Below are 22,733 nucleotides of genomic sequence, written 5' to 3'. Positions count from 1 at the left end.
TTGGAGTTTAATAACAAGTCCTTTATTTTGCTAATGCCATACGGAGAGTACAGGAATAATAGATGGACTGGAGCCTGTAATGCCTGATTATGCTCTCCCCTCCCACGTCTCTCTCTCCTTCTTCACAATGGGCATGGCTATGTGGGAAATGCATAAATGTGTGAGAAAATAAGGCTTTGAATTCAGATAAACAATACTTGTAGAGGGAAGACAGTAATAGTGCAAACAGCATTCAAGGGCTCACTTCACCCTATAGACATGATCACTGAAGGACTTCTCTACTTGACTCAAGTTGCACTGAAAGCCTTTGCTGAAGTAAGTTTTGATTGGAGGCTAGAGAGGTACATGCACTACTGGGCATAGCAATTCCTGCCTTCCCAAGGGCTGACATTAGAGGGGAAAAGAATTACAACTATTTTCAGTTTGTGCTCTGGGAGATTATGGAAAGACTCTCAATCCCATTTTAGGACATATTCAGAATTATAGTCTCAGCTTTATAATATCTGTTCTCCACTTAGTAGACCTGGACTCCCAGAGCTAGGACACTGGCCTGTCTTCATGACTGTAGCCTTTGAAAGAGATGCTCAGAGATCGAGTCCAGGGAAGGTAGACCAATTTCTTTGGAGGTTCACTTGGCAGGGAGTTGTTGAGGTTCGGACACCAGTTAGAGATTTTAAGCAGGTCCCTGTGGAAATCAGGTCTGGGATGGCAGTAGAAGATATCAGAGGCAGTCAGAAAAAGGTGGAATACTAAAAGTCCAGACGGTGTCCACAGGAGAGCGTAGTCACTTGGGAGCAGACCTGTCATCCACCTGATTTACCGGAGGTGCCTACCACTCCTGGTTCCTAGTAAGAATTTTCCAGGCAGAGAGGGCTGTGATAACAGAGGCAGAGCACAGTGAAGGATCAGCTCACCGACTCCTCCTACCGACTGTTGATTTAGTAGTTTGAGGACAGATTATCCAATTGAGCAGGCTGACAGGAGAGATTCTGGCAGCATCCCCTCTTACCTCTTCTCAAGCTCGCAGCCAGCATTTTTGGCGCAGGGAGGCGCACAGGATCCCTTAGCATCCCAGGTTGGACCCCGCGGCTGCTGTAGGCGTGCTCATGGCTGGGCAGCAGGCGCTGCTTCTGGTGAGCTTCCTTCTCCCTGGGGTCCTGCTCTCAGAGGCCGCCAAAATCCTGACAATCTCTACAGTGGGTGAGTGCTTGGCCAGATAATTCAGAGACAGGCGCGTCCCGGATACTCGCGCCGCCAGGGTTCCAGGGAACAGCGCTTGATCAGAGGGGTCACCCACGTGGTTTTCTAGACTAGTTTTGCGTGCCGCGCCGGGTGAGGGAGAAGCACACATAGTTGTGGGTCAAAGGGGGGACGGCTATTGCTGAGGTGGAAGCGATAGTTTTGGAGAAGACAGAATATCCTTTCCCGTCTCCTCCTTTTCAGGACGCGCTCCCCAGCGTCCAGGGCTGTCTGTAGCCGTAAGTTTGGGATCCAGCAAGAGCTTGAGTCCCTGGACTGCCTTCCCCAGGGCGGGGCGGGACTTTCAGAGGCCACCCTAAACTCCAGGAGAGGGGAACGCTGAGCAGCTCCCAGCAGAAACCGTGGAGCGCGTTTTCAGGCTTTGGAGGCCAGAAAAAGGCGATCCTGGGGCAGCACTGCACATTTTCTGACGCTGCATATGGAGCCAGGAAGGAGCAGGGAAGGTATTTCGTGACAATGAGCAGGAGAGTGTTTTCATCTAGGGAAAACCTGGAGAAATGTGCAGAGCTGAGGAGAAAACCCTGGTGATTGAGGTCTTTTGGAGCCTCATCCTTTCACTTGCGCTGCTGAACGTTTTTCAAGGATTCATGGGGCTGTTAATTTTGTGTTAGGGGTCTCAGTTATATATCTTTTACTTTTATATCTCAAAGGGAATAGAAGATGAAAGAGAAACATATTATTAGAATAAAAGGGTCATCCCAGGAGGGAGCTTCCCCAAGACTTTATTTCAACCCATAGTGGGCTCTGTTGGATAACTTTCAGGTCATCGAGAATCAGGGGATCATAGGGCCACCTAATTCAGGCACCACGTTGATTTTCCTGAAGGACATCTGGGGGCAGGGGAGTGAGATGCCTTTTCGCAAGAGCACACTCAGGTGTCCAATGAGGAACTGACTCAGTCCTTCTTACCCAGGACCACCCTCACCACAACTACTCTGAAGCCCTTTTCATTGGGGTTTTTTAAAAATCACATTTTAATAATCTTGTAAATTCATTTGAAATCTACTTTTTATCTTCCTGTTTGTTAGTTGCAATGAAGCAAAAGGGTTTCCCTACTTTTTGGAAGTTACCTATCCCCATTCCTCAGCCACTAAGAAGGAGCTGGTGTAGTTCCTATAGTGCTAGTCCTCTTTGCTTTGCCCCAGAATGCTGTCTGACTCTCCAAGACCTGCTGTGAATGGCTTTCTTTGTGGGGATCCTTTCTTCCCTACTCCCTCTTCTTCCATTGATTTAATGTGAGCAATTTATGTAGGACATCTGTACTTTATACACCCTTGTTACTTCAGACATTTAAATGTGGTTATAAGTAAACTTATGCAGAGAACTGCACGCTATTTCTTCACTTCTCTTTCACCCCCATCCCCATACTCTTGGCATTTGTCATGAACTTCTCTTGGGTCCTGCCTTTCCCAGCTGCTGAGACTCTTACATTCAAACAAAGGCTCTGTATTGGAACATGGTCTAAGAGAAGACACTGATGTCATGATACTTGTACCTCTCTTGAGCATCAAGCTCTCTCTTCTTAAGATGATGGAATTTTTCTAGAATCAGTGATATCTTAACTGTTGTGCAGCTGAGATCCGGTTGGCCCACCCCATGAGCTCCACAACTGTCCTCAAATGTCTTAATCATTAATTGAGCATTGTTTAGACCCAAATAACTTCTTTACAAATACACTAAAATCTCAAGAATTTGGGTTGAAAGTAGTGACTCTACAGTCTTCTGTTCCAATAATTATTTCTTGGATTCATATTTTAACGCCCACATTTATATCTTATACAGTATCATAAATTTCCAAAGACAGGGATCTCAGATATAGCTCTCATTGATTGTTAGGAATCCTTCACACTCATATGCACAACATTTTGTCTATATTTACACCAGTGCAAGTATTTGTTTTGGACTCTGTGTCTCCATAAAGTCTTGGGAAAATGCAGCATATACCTCAGGATGAGAAATTACTATGACCTAAGACATAGAAGTTCATCAACTGACATGTAGACCTAGAGTTATAAGAGGCAATCTTTGATGGAGAATTGCCACACATTAAGGATCTGGACAGAGGTGCTCTGGGTGGGTGACCTCAGTGTTAGTTACCCAGAGGGAGATGGTGAGACTGACAACATTTATTTTTGTCCACTCACTCTCAATACCGTTTCCTTACCTTTCTCTCTTGGACCTATTTATTACCCTACCAACTTCAGAAACTGTAATCTCATCATTACAGAACTGAAGTTGTGCGTTGTTCCTAGGTGGAAGTCATTATCTACTGATGGACCGGGTGTCACAGATTCTTCAAGATCACGGTCATAATGTCACCATGCTTAACCAGGAGGGAAATTCTTTGATGACAGGTATCTATTCTCACTAATTCTTGATTACTTCTACTTCAAGGAAAGAGAAAAATGTCTTTTGCATAGAGAGGCCTAGCAACATGTTTTCAAAAATTTAATTTCATTGACAAAATGAAAAAGGTGTGTGTGTGTGTGTGTGTGTGTGTGTGTGTGTGTGTGTGTAAACTTCTTCAACTCTGTTTAACAGGAATGGACATCCCATACTCCCATATTTCTCTCTGTTACCTGACTTCTACTCCATCACAAGCAATCATCCATACATTAGGACTTATTAATTTGATGAATGCTACCTTATAACATGACTTAAAAATATATTGAACAGAAATCTTCAATCATACTTACAACTTCTTACATGTAAGATTCATTTTCTTTTTATAGATTAGTTTTCTTTTTTGGAAGATATCTGAAATTTAAGAAAGCTTTCTCGGGGAGTCCCTTATTCATGCAGCTAAGTAGACTCCATCATTGAGATGATCTTGCATTCTTGAAAAATAAATGGCTGACCATGGGTTTATGCATAGTGATGCCAGAAATTCTAAATTGAGTCATCAAATCTAAATAATTTTAGTTAAAGTGAAACTTATAAATCTTGTCAATTATTTTCTGATGACTTAAAAGGAAACAGAATCCCAGATAACTTAAAAATTTGCTCACAATTTTCTTAATGACAGAGTTGAGTGGATCTAAGATTTTAGACTTTGAATTGCTCCATATGTGATTGTTACTCAGGGAAAAGCATAAACCCCAGCATTATCAAATATACCCATGTAAAAAGCTTGCACATATATCCCCTGATCTATAATTTAAAAAAAGAAAAAAAATCTAAAACCAAACATCTTTGAGAAACAAAATTCTGAGATATTATAAAACTTTAAAGGTGACATCAGACTTTGGTATTGTTCAGACTTTTAAACACAAATTTTTTCTATAATCTTTTTCTTTATATACATTTTAAATTTTTGTTGTGGTAAAATATACATGAATTATAAGCTACCATTTTTTTTTGAGTTGGAGTCTCACTCTGTCACCCAGGCTGGAGTGCAGTGGCACACTCATGGCCACCCCAGCGTCTACCTGCTGGGCTCCAGCGATCCTTCTGCCTCAGCCTTCCAAGTAGTTGGAACCACAGGCATGTGCTACCATGCCCGGCTACTTTTTAAAAAATTTATTATAGAGACGAGGTCTCACCAAGTTGCCCAGGCTGGTCTTGAACCTGCAGGCTCAGGCAATCCACTCGCCTCGTCCTCCCAAAGAGCTGGGATTAGAGGCTGAGCCACCGAGCCTGGTCTACCATTTTTTATGTGTATCATTTAGAGCTGTAAGGACATTCACACTGTTGCATAACCATCAGTACCATTCATTGTTGGAACAATTTTATCATCACAAACTGGAACTCTACCCATTAAATAGGTACTCCTCATTACTCTCTGCTTCCAGCTGCTGGGAACCATTATTGTACTTTCTTTCTCTGTTAATTTGACTATTCTGAGTACCGAGTATAAATGGAGTAATACAATATTTATTCTTTTGTGTCTGGCTTGCTTTATTTAGTATAAAGTCTTCAGGGGTCATCCATGTTATAACATGTACTAGAATTTCTTTCCCTTTTAAAGCTGAATAGGATATTCCATTCTATGGATATGGCACTTTAAAAAATTCAATAATTCATTGATTGACTATTGTGAACACTGCTGCTATGGACCCTGGTGTACAAACATATTTTTTGAGTGCCTGCCTAAAAACCATTCAAATCACCATTTGGATTAGGTTTTATATTTTTCACTGAATATTGTTTATAAACCTTTGCATTAGTCTTGACTGGAGATCTGTTTAAATAGTTGTAGCATATTCATTTTTAATATAATTATTTCTGAATTTCAAAAATTATACTTAAGTTAAATTTAAAAATTAATTGGAATAAATTCTAAATAATTATAGCTTTTTCAATATACTTTGAGAAATGACTGAAAGCTGCAGACCTTCTACCTAAATACATGCACACCAAAATCTATAAACAATTCAAGGAATTTATTGATGCCTTTTATTTTATTATTGGTTTAGGAGTTTTGAATTTCTTTCAATATTCTCTCATCACTGATGTCTCTGAAACTTTTAAACAGCATTTTCATTCTTCACTTTGTCAGTAGAACTTGGGTTGAGGTCTAAAAATAGGGAAATACATAATTGTGTTATTATTTCTGACCTGATGCACAATTCAGCATATTGAAACATTTGAGCCATTTATTAACTTCTTATTTGGGAATTTTTTTATGCTGTTTATTTATTTGCAGTTAATCATTGACACCAGAGGCACTGAAGAAGAAAATGTTTTTAATACTCACATGCACCACTGCTCCAACCAACATCTGGAATCACAATTGAGTTATAGGCTTGAGGAATATTGAAGATCATAGCAGGAAAAGCCTAGATTGCTTTGAAGAGATTGTTAGTAGCCATGTGGATGCTAAGAGCTCTGCAAGGGATGATGCAGAAGGAAGTAAGGAATATGGTAGAGAAAATATACATTGTTTTAGAGACTATATAAATCATCATGACAGACTTTTTGTGGGAATATAGATGTTAAAGACGTCTTGCCAGAGGAAAAAAGTTAAATTTAGAAAAGAACTATCAGGTTAAAAAGAAACAGAATTTCATGGTCTTGGAAATTCTCAGTCTCTTAGGATTGCAAAAGATTCTACAATTAGGAGATTTAAATGTCAGGAAAGCAGTGAGTTCTTTTCCCGTATAGAGAAAGTGATTGTGTGTCTGTACAGTCCTTTGCTATGGCCTCTAAAGGATTAAAAAGTAAGAGTGTTCTATCACATAAGGTCATTGAAGAGATTAGTATTAAGCAGGCTTACTCTGTCCTGGTTACCAATTTGTTTCCATCTGGTAAGACAAAATACTCACAGGTTCATCAAGTTACGTGAAGTGATTTATTGCTTATGGATAGGCAACAAGTAATAACAGAAGGCTAATTTCATTATGAGCTGGTCTCTCAAGTCTCAAAAAGCTCCCCACTTCCTAAAAGATCTAAAAATCGACCTTTCATACAATCCCGCAATCCCCCTGCTGGGAATATACCCGGAGGAACTTAAGTCACTCTATGAAAAAGCCACCTGCACATGCATGTTTATTGCAGCATTGTTCACAATAGCAAAAACATGGAACCAACCATGCTGCCCATCAAAAGGAGACTGGATTTTTTAAAATGTGGTACATATGATGGAATGTTACGTAGCCATAAAGAAGGACAAAATTATGAACTTTACAGCAACTTGGATGGTCTTAAAGTCTATAATACTGAGTGATCTATCACAGAAGCAAAGAACTGAGTACCACATGTTCTCACTCATAAGCAACCCTTGAACAACCATCATAATACTATAAGAAAGGGATTGGCAGTAGTGAGAAACTGCCAGGGGAGAAGGGAGGCAGACCTCATCAACAAGGGTACCTGCATAATAAACATTTGTATACCTAACCCTGAATTGTACCCTACATCTCTAAAATTAAAAATTAAAAAAAACTCCCCAGTGTAAAAGAACTCTCAACTGTACATGTTCCAGTTGCATTACAGTTGAAGAACCATGAAAAACAGATCACCCTGGGTTTTATATCCTGGAGTATGGGACTTACTGGGCTACAGAGTCCAAAGACACCTTCTTTCTACTAGGGATTGTAACAAATTCTGGACTATTCCACCCATTTTCTCTCTATCTAAGGTGTTGTTGACAAAAGATTCCAAAGTTTGCAAAATATTTAAGACGGTTTATTCTGTGCCAAATGTGAGTGACCAAGCCTATGACACCAGTGTCCAAGAGGTCCTGACAAAGTATGGTTGAACTGCAACTTGGTTACATACATCTTAGAAAAGCAACAGTTATAGAAAACCATAAATCAATAAATGTGAGATTTACATTGGTTTGGCCTGGGAAAGCAGGATCTCTTCAAGTGGGGCCTTGCAGGTTATTGTTGGATTCAAAGATTTCCTGACTGGCAGTTAGTAACAAGAGTTGTCTCTTAAGGAATTTTGATATCCCAAGTTTCTTGGTATGTAGATGAAGACTCATGGGTGGCAGACATCAGAAAGTATAGATGATAAGGGTCTTAAAAGGAGCCTGAAGAACAGTAGAACCAAAAGACAGTTCTAACAGATCATAAAATATTTTGATTTTCCTTCTTTATCTGTTATATGAATGTTGTTAGCTGGTTGCAGTGGATCTTGCTGGCAAAGACTGTGGGTAATAGTAGGGCTGTTGAAGTATCCAGCTAAAGGTGCACTATGTCCTTCCAAGGTAAAGGCACACTGTAGCTGAGTGTCTGTTGCAACAGGCACTGAACAGAACATACTAGCCCAATCTATGACTACAAAGTGTTTGCCGGTAGCGTAGGTTGGAAAGTAAACCACGATATAGGGAAGATCATTTAAAAGCAACAACACCAACAACAACAACAAAAACTGTCTCTCTATACCCCTGAGCAGGGAGTTTGGCAAGGAAAAGAAAAAAAGTTCAGTGTTTAGTCCTCAGTGTTACCTTTCCAGCATATTCTACTGTTATTTTTGAGAACTGCAAGTGAGAAAGGCGAGGGGAATAGGGTCTGTCCAAGGTTACCTGAAGAACCATCCTGCAATTAGGTGTATGACATGGATCCATGCATCCATAGTGGTAGAGCCAAAAGAGAGATGAAGTTATGTAGTAGAGATCTGAGGAGCAGCCTCTAATCCAGTGAAGTGATGCATAGGAGATCTACAAGGTACCCAATAATTTTATACCAGCAGTAACACTACCATTTGGATTGAAAGATGCGAAGAGAGAGTGACAGGAACGAAGGCCAATGGACTCCCAAAATTCTGTAAGGAGGAAATGAACTGATAAACTACTCAACTGTAAGCACATGCTATCCTTCACGAAGAAGCAAACGTCACCTGATGGTGAATCAATGACTTCAGAGGGCAGATATTCAAGCCCAGAGTGCTGGGATGCAAACCAGTGTATTCATCCTAGTCTTTAAAACCTAATTTTGTTTGCTCAGTTGGTGTCAACATTTTCTAGAAGTAGTGACTCATTTTTTTAGACATTTGTTTTGTTTCCGTTTGAATGGTAATCCCTGTAACTGATACCTTGTGCCTGTTCCACTATTGATTTTGGGAAGCAGATAACATTTTTCCTAGCTTCATGGATTCACACAGAGGGAGCAATTTTTCCCTTGAATGATTTATATACCCAGACTCTCACCCATATCTGATTTAGATTATTTGAATGATGTGATTTAGGACGTCTGGACTGACGAGCTTTAAATCTTTTGCACTTTAAATCTATGGTGTAATTACTTGAGGCTTTTGGGTTTGTTGGGATAGGATGAATACAATTTCATTCCATGTTGGATGTACATGAATATTTGGGGTCCAGAGCTGATTAGATCCTAAACATGATATCTCCCCAAGATATTTAGGTACTAGTCCCTGAAACTATGACTATGCCATTTTAAATGGCGAAAGAAACCTTGTAGATATGATTAACACAAAGATTCTGAGATAGAGGAATTACCATAGATTAACCAAGTGGGTCTCATGTAATTATCATATTTTTTATGAAGGAAAGGAGATGGTAGGAGACTCAGAGAAAAAGAAGTGATGATGTAAGAAAACATCAAAATGATGTAATTGCATGTTGGAAGGGGGCCATGAACCAGGGATGCAGATAGCCTCTAGAAACTGGAAAAGGCAAAAAATTGATTGCTTTCTAGAGCCTTCAGAAGGAACAAAGCTCTACCTATACTTTGATTGTATTCTATTGAGACTCATTTTGGACGTCTGACCTCCAGAAGTATAATACATTTGTGTTGTGCTAAGCCACTAAACTTGTAGTAATTTGTACAGCATCAGTAAGAAACTAATATAGCCATGACAGGTGATCAAGAGAACTCCAGGAGGCATGAATGGAGGTTGCTAAAGCCTGTACAGTAAAAGTGTGTCTGAAGGCACTAATGTGAAAGCCTATTGCATTCCAATTTGAGTAGATTCTAGAGCCTTCTGTTTATGCGGGGACTATTCAAAATGGGCTGATTTTCAAGTAATAAGCATGAATGGGTTTATGTACAATTAATAAATGAAAATGGGTTGTCTTTAAAATGTAATAAGAAAAAATGTTGGGTTTGTAACACTGTGCGTGCAGGGAAGCTCCATAGTTGTTTCTGGATAGTGTCAGTATGGAGAAGCCTTCAACTAACAAATAATTCTTTGAGATTTAATTGAATTACTGGGTCTTGTATTATGTATGAAACAATGGCTTTTCCTTATTTAAACATTTTGTGACTGTTTCTATCTCTTGAATAAGTGTGGCAAATGAATTTCTCCAGAGGAGGACATCCTCAATGTAATGTCAAGACTGTACTCCTGGAGAAAGCTGGATGCAGTGGATCTTGCTGGCAAAGATTGTGGGTAATAGTAGGACTGTTGAAGCATCCAGCTAAAGGTGCATTGTGTCCTTCCAAGGTAAAGGCACACTGTAGCTGAGTGTCTGTTGCAATAGGCACTGAACAGAACATATTAGCCCAATCTATGACTACAAAGTGTTTGCTGGTATATACTTGGATAGAGTCTGTAAATTCAATAAGACTGGGTATGGGGGTCTTAATGCATGAAACTATGTGTTAATCTACCTTCACCTCTTATACAAAATTTGGCCTCGATATCATCAGATAAAGCCACACATACATTAAGAGAGTATGAAAGAGTTATTACTGAGAGAATAAAACTTTTTTAAAAAGAACAAGAAACTCTCAGGCAAATCTTTTAAAATGGCTTTAGAGAGCAGAGAGAAATGACTAGCTTGAGTTTTTATTGTGAAGAAGGCTTGAAATGGGATGAGAATCTCCTGCAGCAGCCTGACGGGCATGATTTGTAATTCCACCAGGGGTAAGGGAGGAAGTATGTGTGGGTTTTCTTATCAATTTGCCCATAGACAGCAAAGAAGATGGAAAAGGAGGTGGTACTTTAAACCTGCCAAGGGATAAAAATAAAAAAAGAGTGACTCTTTATTATACAAAGGTAATAGAGAAGGAACCAGGCTGGTAAGTACAGACATAGGGGGCTACTTGTTTAGCAAAGATTTTTAATACTTTTTGACTTAATTAAAAAATTATTTGCATGTATCACATCAAATAATGAAAATGATTTTTCTTAAATGAAAAAAGCAGAAACTCTGCAATCAAACAGATCTGTACTATATTTAAATACAAACTCTAACACTTCTTATGTGTGCTACTTTGATTATCTTAAACTAAATCAGTTTTTTTCTTATCTGTAAAATTAGACAAATAACTATATCTTTAAATGGAAACCTCCATTACTTTAAATTGAAAAAAACATTCTGGTCATTGTAAAGGTCTCAATAAATGTTATTTGTAAAATTGAATAAATGAGAAAGCAACAAAATAAGATAGAAATACTTTAAAAAGGAAACAGTCTAATAAATACAAAATCATAAGAATAAACACATTTTGATATTTTATGCTAATGTTCTCATGTTGTGTGGCATATTAACATTTCTAACCACTTGCTATTTTCTTAGATTTTAAAAAGGAGGAAAAATCATACCAAGTTATCAGTTGGCTTCCACCTAAAGATCATCAAAAAAAGTTTAATAAGTATTTTGATTTCTTTATGGAAGAAGCTTTGCATGGCAGGTAATTTTTTTAAAAATATTTGAACCAAGGAGTCACTATTTTAATCATAAAAATTAGTGGATGGGTACATGGATACTTGGAATGAGAATAAGAGAAAGGGATGGATGGATGGATGGATGAATGGATGGATGGGTGGAAGAAAGGACAGATGATAGGTACATGGAATAGATAAATATTATACACCAAATCATCCAGTACAGTCACTGAAAATTCTTCTTTAGTCTGTAATGTCCTTCTTACACTATACGCATTAATATATTTCTGTAGAAAGCAGGAGGTTGTTTCTTTTGGGATTTCTTTGCAACACTTCACCTACAATCATTGTTTATAGTCTCCTCAAAACATAAACAGTGTTAGGCCCCTCAACTTCTAATTGCTGATAGGGAAATCTGATCCACATTTTCCCACTAATTTTCTTCTCTTCTCCGTGCATACATTCATAAATAAATGGAAGACTTATGAACACTGATTTTGCATAAGTTGAACATGAAAAGTTTTTTTAAAAAACAATCAACCTGTTACAAAATGAGACATGAAGTTGACTGCTTTTACTTCACCTAGAAAGGAAAGGAACACATAACTTTTTATTCTTAGACATAAGAGAGGAAAGATAGAGTTTCATGCCTATCTTGGTTACTTACAGTGGCCTTACCTCCTTTTTTCCCTTGAAAATTCTACTCAGTAGTCAAGGTGGTGCTCAAATTTTACTTTTTCATAAAACCTTCCTCACCTAAGCTGGGAGACCACACTCCGTCTTCTATAGATCTGATCTTACCCACCCATTTGACACTGAGTCTATGTCATCTGCATAGTTAGCTGTCCTTTTAAGTATATTCCTTGCCTCTTCTCTCCTAGTTTAATATTTTGAAGGACAGATATAGGTAACAGTGCATTCTTAAACTTTCTCAAGCTTAAATATGATTAATGAACTATATTCTAAATTTTTTTTCTGCATCTCTAAAATTATTCAGGATGTTTGACAACCATTCCTTTGTTATGTGAATCTTAAAAAATACACAACAGAGGATGATTTCATCCAATCACTTTTATTGTATGACTTGAAGTTGATCCTGAAGATCAGGCAGAGATCTGCATAGCACTAACAAGTTCTCAACCTCAGGGCCTTCTTGAACTGGAGGGCAATGGTGCAGTGGCCACAGGTTACAGGTATTTCCAGGTACTAGTTCTCTCAAGCAGCCAGAAGGCTTCTAATATCTAGAGCCCCTGATCTATTAACTCTCTCCTGGGCATCTTTATCTATTTCCCCACCATGCTGTAAGACAGGATCATAGTCTGTGAAGGTAGTGATGGGAAACAATTGAAAGAAGAATGGTCCCTGGACTAATAGCATGGGCAAAATCTTCATTACATGTCAGTAAAGCTTTGACATTAGCTTCTCTGTATACCTCAGGCTGCATTGAAGTGAAAAGGATAACACTGTGTTTAAAAACTAGGCTTTTGGTGTTGTTGTTGCTGTTTTTCATTGCTTACCTCCTAAGCATAGAAAAGTAAACTTATTTTTAGCTGAGTTTTTCAGTTCATGCTCATAGAATTCTTTGGGTGAGATAATCTCTCATATGTGAACTCACAGTAATTAAAAAATACTATATATCATCAATATTGATCAACTCTGTTTTCAAGTTACTTACATATATTGACTGGATATATGCAAAAATCACTCATAAAAAGTCAGTATGTAAATAAGGGTTAAACAGGGCACAACAGCATTTATTCAGGAGACCTACAACTCTGAGATCTGCTGCTGTCAAAGATGGCTCCCAGAGCAGAATGATCTTGAATTGGCATGGCTGGTGGATGGGGTTTGGATTGGGGGGAAGGAGAGGGAAGAAGCTATAATCTAGGGAGCAGACACATTTGAACCAGAATGATCATGACAAAGGGTATTTGTGGAAAGCTAGCTGAATATGTGGGTTACTGCTAGATATGCTTTGCTTCTCTAGGATATTCTGTCTATATCTTAAAATTCTTTCACATATTGTGAATTTAACACCGTCCATGAATATTTATTATTTATTCTCTATCTTACAGAGGAATATCTGAAAACTTTTTAAAATTTGTGGAACAAATGGGGTTTCAGTGCAGTCATTTGCTAAGGAGAAGGGATATCATGGATTCCTTAAAGAATGAGAACTTCGACATGGTGATAGTTGAAGCTTTTGACTTCTGTCCTTTCCTGATTGCTGAGAAGCTTGGGAAGCCATTTGTGTCCATTCTTGCCTCTTCATTTGGCTCTTTGGACATTGGGCTACCAAGTCCTTTGTCTTATGTTCCAGTATTTGGTTCCTTGTTGACTGACCACATGGACTTCTGGAGCCGAGTGAAGAATTTCCTGATGTTCTTTCATTTCACCAGGAGGCAATGGCAAATGCACTCTAAGTTTGACAACACCATCAAGGAGCATTTCTCAGAAGGCTCGAGGCCAGTTTTATCTCATCTCCTACGGAAATCAGAGCTGTGGTTTGTGAACTCTGACTTTGCCTTTGATTTTTCCCGGCCTCTGCTTCCCAACACTGTTTATGTTGGAGGCTTAATGGCCAGACCTATTAAACCAGTATCACAAGTAAGTGAACTCTCAGTACCCAGTTTGGGTTTCACACAGAGTCCTTCAATTCATAGTAGGTGGCTGCCACTAGTTAGTGGGATTCTGAGACTGAAGTAGGGTTAGGGAGTGGAGGCATCTGGGATATGCTTTTTAAGGAAGTACTCAATTTCAGAACTGTGCAAGTACAGTGTTGGGTCTTGCAGAATCCTGAGATCAAGGGCATCCTTATATGGGATCTTCTGACTCCTCCGTTACCTCATTTTAGTCCTAGCCTCAGTGGGATAAGTTTTTAATTAAAGTTGCTAATTTTGTTTTCATTTTGTATTATCATATGTATAATGGATATGTAGTTAGTGCCCACTAAATGCAATAATTTCTAAAGATATGAGTTATTCACAATGAAACAGGTAACACTATGAGACAAAGTGCAACCAGGGCGGGATTGTATGGGACTGATAGCAAAAACTGCAGGTGTTACCTCCAGTGTCCCATTCCCGTAGATCCCTGACTCCAGGCTCCACTTAGACCTTCTGATTTCATTTGTCTGGAGTGGGCCCCACACATTGTATTCAGTAAATGTTGTCCAGGTGATGTGAATGCATAGACTAAAGTTACAACCTCTGCTATAGAAGTTTTTAAAAGAGAGAAGAGGTAAGATTAGTTGGCTACCTATTGCCTATAAGCACTGGGTTGCCACCTTACAGAAGTTATCATAAATAATATCCTGCCATCTGTAGGCAGATGTGATCATCTCTATTTTTCTATAATCGTACCATCCCACCACCATGAATTCAGAGCCCTTGATGGTCTGGATTTGTCTGGGCCTTCTAGACACCAAGTGACTACTTTTCCTCCTTATTGAGTGAGCAGGAAGAGTTGGGAAATGATCCATGGGCAAGATGGGCCATGAGATGCTGTCATGAGATTTTAGGAATGGAGCTAGGAAGGAAGGCACCCCAGGTGGGGAGAGCAGGGGGCCCATGCATGGAGATGGAAATGTGATGCCCATGAGACTGTGTTTTCTGGGCAACCTTGGCTAGACTACAGTAATGGAAGATTCCGTTGCATGAATAAAACCATGGGATTTTACCAGAGGCCTTAGCTGTCAGGAGGGTGGGTCAGGTGTTGCCATAAAGGAAGGGAATTTTCATGAGGATAACAATGGGAGTAATGACTGTGAGACAGCCTATGCTTTTTCTCAAACAGTTTTCCTTCTCTGCATTTTTCAACTTCAGTATAATAGTCTTATGTTGCTTTTGTAATTATGAAAAAGAATGACAAGACTGGACTTTTGGAATGGTATGCCGGGTGAAATCCAGTAGGGGTTGAACCATCTACTAGGATGAGGGGTTGGGAGCTAGTGAAAGTCACAAAAAGTAGAGAGAGAATCAGAGTCTGAAGAAATATTTGGATGTAAGAATTGACATCTAACTGTGTTAAAGCCAAGGTTAAGACATTAGATACCAACATCCTTAAGAACTGCCTGGAGGACTTTAAGATATAAGCTCCCCAGGTCTGCTGTTGGTATGGGGCATTGTTGCACTTTTAAAACTTCCCATGTGGTTATAATTTGCAGTCATGCAGGTGAACCACTGAGATAGAGAATGAATTATTTAAAGGTCAGTGACTGAGAATATCACCGAATACTGGAGGTCAACATGCTTAATGGCACATTGCATGTGGGTGGTGATAAGCCTTAATCTATTCTGCCTCCATTTCTTCCTACAACAGTGATGTTCTCCTAGCTTCTCCATTCCAACGTACAGAATTCTCATTTCCCATGTTGAACCCTGATATCTGCCACTGATACTTTCCCTGACTGTATCATTTCTGACCTTGCCTTTGAATTCTTCCATGACTCCCTGGACCTACAGTGGGTGGGGGTGGGGGGTCAAGGATGGCCATGATCCTGGGTCAGGGTTTCAAAAATCAATGATAGTCCCACCAATACAATGGACATGAACACAGTGTAGAAAGTATTGAGTCACACCAGAGACCATGATGACAGTTTCAAGACAGTGAGCACAAGGCACTGATGGAGGGTGTGTCAGTAAGTAGTTTTTTATTTCAAGGTTGTCTAGGCTTTCCCAAACAACTTTTTCACCTCCTTTCTTTTGTTACCTCTCTCCAGGACTTAGAGGACTTCATCGCCAAGTTTGGGGACTCTGGTTTTGTTCTTGTGGCCCTGGGCTCCATGGTGAGCCTCTATCAGACTCAGAAAATTCTCAAGGAAATGAACAGTGCCTTTGCTCACCTCCCTCAAGGAGTTGTATGGAATTGTCAGCATTCTCATTGGCCCAATGATGTCAACTTGTCTGCAAATGTAAAAATTGTGGACTGGCTTCCTCAGAGTGACCTCCTGGGTAAGGGCTGCCCAGCTGTGCTCCTCTCTTTCTATTTACCTATCTTGGGGTTCGTCAGGGCTCTGACCTCTAGCTGGGTATTTGAACCTTCCCTAGAAGGAGCTGCTGATTGGTAAAACAAAGGCTTAGAGAGAAGAAAAGGAGCAGCCAGTTAGAGTTCTTGCAGAATCAGGTTATACTTCTGGTGGGATAAGATGCCAAAACAGCTATCTTTTCTTCATTTATTTATCCTATGCCCTTTGTCTGCACACAGAAGTCATGTTCCTGTAAGTCTCATTCACTCTATTGTATTTGATCTTGGATAATGTCACCTAAACAAAATACATGACACCATGTGAACTCTGAAAATACGTACAGTGGCTTGGAGGGAGTTGTCTCTCTCTTTAGTGACTTCATGAGCACCAGTTCAGCCAAGTGCTCTTATTCAAACACACATCCACACACACATGTGGACATATTATCTTAATCTACTAAGTGAGCAATTCATAGCCTCAAATTACTGATGCCAATGATATCTTTAGAATGTGCTAAAATACCTGTGTTCTGAGCTTAGCAAATCCACATCTGGTGATTTACGCCATTTAGCTATTTGGTTCCAGAGAGCTCCCTTCCTTTCAACAGATTTCTCTTGTCCTAGTTATGCTTCTTAGAGACACCTCACTGTCATAGCCACTGACTAAAGCAGAGGTTCATAACCAAGATTATGGCTCAAAATAATTTGGGGATTTATGAAATAGATTTCTGGTCCAACTTCTGTAAATGTATCTCTTTAATTCTGGTGCGAGTGGGGCATATGATTCCCATTTCCAAGAAGAGACAAGGAGAGTCTGGTGCACATTGCAGTTAAGTGACACAGGTAAAGACATATCCTTCATTATCAACAATCACTTTAGTTAACTGTAAATATGCTGGGATAGAAAAACAGGAACTGGAAATGCTAAGGTGTAGGTTTCAGTTTGCTTTAAAGGAGCTTCTCATATAATTGAGGACCCTATCCAGTCAGTAACTTTTATGAATGACACATGAGCTGTAATTTCTGTGAATGTTTCAGGAATTAAAACAAAAGGGAAATTAGTTGTCAGTGGATAAAAGAGAGCTCCAAACAGACAGTGGAAGTAGATACATATAGAGAGAGACATGCACAGGGAGAGAATAGAGATGAGAGAAGCAAAGAGAGGTACCAGAGGCCAGAGAGAAGGAAGGATAGATAGGGACATGCCTTACTTAGTTCTCTTCTCTATCAAATTCCCTAGGTTTTGTGTTCCTGGCTGAGATGAGAAGTCTCTATGAAAAGGCGAGACTTGGATTCCTACATCCTGGAGCTATACCCTTAGATATGTCCCAAGCAAAGTCATGTTATATGATGGCTCCAACATACCTCGTGATCCCCTTGGCATTTTCCTATGTCCTTCCTGCTCTGCCTGGTGTTCTGAAACTTTTCATTTAGAAATGTTCTACCCTCTTTCTTATTTGTAACAGCTCACCCCAGCATACGTCTTTTTGTCACCCATGGCGGGCAGAATAGCATCATGGAGGCCATCCAGCATGGTGTGCCCATGGTAGGAATTGCTCTCTTTGGAGACCAACCAGAAAACATGGTCCGAGTAGAAGCCAAAAAACTCGGCGTCTCTATTCATTTACAAAAACTCAAGGCAGATACACTGGCTCTCAAAATGAAACAAGTCATAGAAGACAAGAGGTATGCATCTCTCTGGGGTTTGGGTCACTTAGGCTGAATGAAGACACAAGCAATAAGGGCACTGTGTGGGTCTCTTTTTAATTATAACTACATTTTTCAAGACATGGAATAATATGTGTGTGCTACTGACAACTGACCTGTGTCTTCTAAGAGCAAGATTAGAGCAATTTAAGTTAGATGCTGAGAATAATTTTCTACCTTTTGAATTTGGGGAATGCACATTGTGTTCATAGGTCTTTCTAAGAGCTCCTATGCTTTGGGTCCTATGGTAGAATTCTAACTGACACAGGAGGTCGCTTTCCTGTTCTCCAAATGCTCTATGCTCTTCCCCTCCTTGTCCTTTTGTTGTGCTGCTTCCTAACAATCCTTCTCTTCATGGAGTGGCTCCTTCAAGACATTTGGGTCTCATCTCTCACCCATATCTTTTCAGATTACTCTTTTCTTCTTCTTCTTTTTGTTTTTTAGATTGAAAACATAGTTTATTTAGAAAATAAATTAGAAAGAGAGAAGAGAGAGGGGATTCAACTCCCCAAGGTAGGGGAGGATAGTAAAAGCTTAGGAAAACATGGCCTGGCCATAGCTCAAAAAAACGCATGACCAGACCATAGCTTAGCAAGGGCAATGGTGAATAGAGAGAGAGAAAGAAAGAGAGAGAGAGAGAGAGAGAGAGAGAGAGAGAGAGAGATTCTCCTCCCCAAGGTAGGAGAGGAGGCCAAAGCCAAGAAACATGGTGGCATATCTCAAAGAGCCACATGTACACATCAGTGTTTAATAAAGCAATGACTAGAAAGTAAATGTGTGTGTGTGTGGGTGGGTGGGTGTGGGAGAGAGAGAGAGAGAGAGAAAGATTCACCTTTCCAAGGTCAGAGAGGGTACCAAAGCTTAGGAAACATGGCAGTGGCCAAAACTCAAAGAGCACATGGCCACACCAGAGTCTAGTAAAGCAATAGCAACTGACTGCTTGGAGTCAAATCCTTTTAAACATTCCCTTTGATGGGGGAAGTTCGTCAAGGTGATTTGGTGATGGCCTGCTTCACGTCATCACGGATGGGACAGGTAAGTGCAAGTACTGACATCAGATCCATCTTGACTACTCTTAAGTAGCTTCTTTTCCAGTTCACCCCAATTATGTCATTTCTTTCTTAATACTTCTAATGGTCTATAATTACCTCATTATCTTATATTTTCATTTATTATCTGCCTCCCCCCCCACACACACTACAGAGTAGAGAGTCAGCTCCATGAGGATAGCAGCATGTGTCTCTTGTTTTCCATTTTGTTCTCACTATTTTCCTAGCACAGGGCCTGCCACAAAGTAAGTGGTTTGGCCAGGTGATGTCCAAGGTAACTAACTATCCATCCAGCACAAAGGTTTCATTTGAAGAGAAAAACACACATTTTTATATACCTGAGAAGGACGGAATAACTTATTAGCATTTCCTGGGCACAAACCTGAATCTGACCTCAAGGCTTAACATATTACCTTGCACATGGTTGACAATCAAACAGTTGTACTTGGATGCCTGAAAACAACCACATAGTTCATAGTTTTAGGGTCTAGAAAAGTTGCTAAGTACCAGGAGTTGGATAATCCTAGAATAATTGTATATATTTGCCCTTTCATGTGGTGTAGGTGTTCATTTTCTGCAGAATAGGTTTGTAGCTCTTGTTGGATTTTCAAAGACCTAGACCCAAAATGGCCATAATCCACTGGCCTCTGTGAAGGAGTCATTGAGGACTGGGGTGGTCCCAGATAATGTGCATCACCAGGGCCAGCTTCATCATTTGTGGACCTGATATAAAACAAAAATGTGAATCCGCCAGTTATAAAGTGTAAGTATTTCAAGATGGTGACAACAGATAATTAAATCAAACATAGGATGCCATTAAGTGGTTGGTGTAAATATGCATATTGCAGCCTGGGAAGCCAGCTTTGGTCAACATGATGCTCTAATGGTGCAGAAAAGTACAGGCCTTGTCTTGGCAGTCCCAAGAGTGACATCTGTCACTCAGCTTAGAGACTGGCACAAGGTAAGTGCTCTATGTGTATATGTAATAATTATGTATACCTTTCCTAGAATATATTATAAGCTTCTTTATAGAAGGGACTAGTCTTTACACATGAGTCATTTTTTTAGTTAAGCACTTTTAACATTAAGCATAGATCTTTGCCTATAGGTATCAATATTTCAACATGACCCAGCTAGATTTTTGTAAAGCCAGACCAACAAAATTCCCTTGAAACTCAGTCTTTGGTGCATCAAATACAAGAATGATACATCCTATGTCTTGTGAAACCACATCATTAACACCCCCCTCCCCTCTGTCTCTGCCAACAGGTACAAGTCTGCAGTGATGGCCGCCAGCATCATAAGGCACTCACACCCCCTGAGTCCCACCCAGCGGCTGGTGGGTTGGATTGACCACATCCTCCAGACAGAAGGGGCAGCACACCTGAAACCCTATGCCTTCCAGCAACCCTGGCATGAGGAGTACCTGCTGGATGTCTTCCTGTTTCTTCTGGGGCTCACTCTGGGCACTGTGTGGCTTTGTGGGAAGCTGCTGGGCTTAGGGGCCAGGTGGCTATGTGGGCCCAGGAAGCTGAAGGAGACCTGAGGGCAATGCAGCCCTGAGGGGCTGTGTTTAGTAGACTGTGTCACTATTTCTCGAGGGCTTCCACTAGTTCTGGTAATCTCTGTTCTCCACATCATATCTGCTTGCTCGTATACTACAAATTCCTTCTCCCTAGCCTCTTCCTGTTGTGGTATTCTCTACCCAATAACCTTGTCCTTCTTTATTTGCCACTCAGCAAGGGGTATGTTGTGATTCTGTCTCTAAGAGACTTGGCCTCTGACCCTCCGATTTCCAGATTGGAAGCCTGCTCTCCTTCGCATGCCTTTCTCTGAATTGCTGAGCCTGACCATGCCAGCCTCCATGGCAAATCTCTCAGCCTCTTCCCTTTACTCCTCACTTGTCATGGGTAACACCTAAGAAAGGCAATTGACAAATCTTTTGGTTTTCTGTTTGCTTCCCCTGAATACTCTCTTCATTGCTCAGGAAGCCTGTCCTGGCATGTAAGTTCAGGGTCAGACACACATCTGTGGATCTCCTCATTGGGTGCTTGCCTTTCTTCATGTTGGGTATTGGCAGAGAGCTCTTTCTTTACTGATCAAGCATGGAGACTGTGGGTTTCCAGATTTCCTGGAAAGTGACCGTTTTTACCGAAATATTTCCCAGCCTATTCTCCCTATCCCCCCTTCAGAATGGCCAAGAGAGTTATTCTCTAGTTGGTCAGAATTCTGTCCTTTGTCTGCTCAAGGCTATAAGAGAAGCTGGCAACATCTCTGCAGTGGCAGCTGGCAAGGATGAAGAGAGCTAGGTGGGTGTGGGGTCAGCCAATCTGTAGTGTCTGAAGAACATGAAAAATGCCAAAAAATTTTCCAGAATGCCTGACCTGTTGAATTGGAATCTTTGGATATTTAGTGTTGGTCTATATTTATGCATTTCAGCAGCAAGCGATCTTGGACATGATGGGAAATAAAAACTTCTGTTTCTTGTTTACAGTCTCTGGCTGGGCCTGAGGAAACATGTAGTATTGAGTTGGCCTCAATGACTTTCCAAGTGTGATGAGGACCCAAGGCAGGGAGAGGGAGCAGAGGATTTCAACCAGGGAGCTCCAGCCCTTGATCCCTGTGTAGATGAAAAGAGGGAATAAAATTGAGGTTGCTAATTCCAAGGACAGCATAGAGAAGACTGCGTGTCATCCCTCCAGTTATTATTGCCACAAATCAGTGGGCACTACACATTAAGTGGTATAAGAGGGGAGTAAGCCATGCTATTTAGACTTCTGTAGAAAATGTGATTAACAAATGGATTCTCTTTGGGTCAGTATGGCTCTGAAATCCTCTGTGCAATGGATTCTGTGCTAAGGCATAGGACATATGTATCCACATCAAAATGTCACCAAATGTTTGAGAGATTGGGGACTTCAGACTTACTGAGCGGGATTAGAATTAATCTGAGCGTTCATGGGTCCTATTCCCTTGTTAAACCTACCTACTCTTTGCTAACTTTTCTTTTCTTCCTTCTGGCTGGTATTAAGGTTTAGAAAATACTGAGATAGGTATCAGGGTGGAAAAAATGGAGTATGGCACAGGAACTTACCCTTTGCTGAACTATTCACAATCTGCATGTATTTAGATGCTATATGAACTATAAAGATCAACAGGAAGAGTAAATAAAACCCCTATAGCTGATAACTTCTCATTCATAGAAAAATAATTTCAGACTGTAACAAAGCTATCTCCTGAATTCCTGATGCAGGCTTTTGTGGACAGCTGGTGAGTTCAGGAAAATCATACTTGTAAATCATATTTGCTGTGTGCTGGTTACCATTTTGTCTGAGTTCAGTGAGACAGAACATCCCTACATACAACTTAGATGAAGTGGCTTTATTACTTACAGATGAGTAGCAAGGGACTCCTGAAACCTAGATAGGATTCATTGCCACCTGGTCCTCCTAGGATTAAGGACTGCCTTGGATGGATGGGGTCTCATCTACCTGTGCCCTACTTGTACCCCAGATGAGGAACCTGGGAAAGCAGCCTACTCTGGATTTTTATTCCATGGAACAATATGTCACACTGGGCTAAAGTGTTGAAGGACTTTCTGTTCTGGAGGGAGCTACAGCAGAGTCCAGGCTATTCCATTCTTCCCCTATCAAGATGTTACAAATCCAGCTCATTCTGTAGCTGTTCTTGAGAGTTACAAGCCATAGCCACAGGCTGAATGATAAGACCTGC

General features: G+C 40.3%; 1 protein-coding gene across 2 annotated transcripts; it reads left to right on the top strand.

Annotated features, from left to right (window-relative positions):
- Positions 1-1,035: 1,035 nt before the first annotated feature.
- Positions 1,036-20,547, top strand: LOC103255409 (UDP-glucuronosyltransferase 3A2-like). 2 transcript variants are annotated; one of them, XM_008053358.1, is made up of 7 exons: positions 1,036-1,200; positions 3,513-3,614; positions 11,192-11,306; positions 13,356-13,887; positions 16,001-16,232; positions 17,712-17,931; positions 20,271-20,547. In XM_008053358.1, the coding sequence occupies exons 1-7, from the start codon at positions 1,107-1,109 to the stop codon at positions 20,545-20,547; spliced, it is 1,572 nt and encodes a 523-aa protein (XP_008051549.1). In that variant the 5' UTR covers positions 1,036-1,106. The 2 variants fall into 2 exon arrangements, with proteins under 2 accessions (XP_008051549.1, XP_008051550.1); XM_008053359.1 differs by lacking the exon at positions 3,513-3,614.
- Positions 20,548-22,733: the final 2,186 nt, after the last annotated feature.

The sequence above is a fragment of the Carlito syrichta genome, unplaced genomic scaffold (assembly GCF_000164805.1).
Source record: "Carlito syrichta isolate Samal-C Ts95f unplaced genomic scaffold, Tarsius_syrichta-2.0.1 Scaffold288097, whole genome shotgun sequence".
NCBI classification, from domain to species: domain Eukaryota; kingdom Metazoa; phylum Chordata; class Mammalia; order Primates; family Tarsiidae; genus Carlito; species Carlito syrichta.
Note: the sequence above shows the minus strand (reverse complement) of the source record. Positions and strands in the feature narration are given on the sequence as shown.

Excerpts from the sequence above, each read along its gene's own strand:
- LOC103255409 (XM_008053358.1), top strand. The coding sequence starts at position 1,107 with ATGGCTGGGCAGCAGGCGCTGCTTCTGGTGAGCTTCCTTCTCCCTGGG. Across the intron at positions 3,615-11,191 it reads GGGAAATTCTTTGATGACAG|ATTTTAAAAAGGAGGAAAAA; the intron begins GTATCTATTCTC and ends CTATTTTCTTAG. Across the intron at positions 11,307-13,355 it reads GAAGAAGCTTTGCATGGCAG|AGGAATATCTGAAAACTTTT; the intron begins GTAATTTTTTTA and ends TCTATCTTACAG.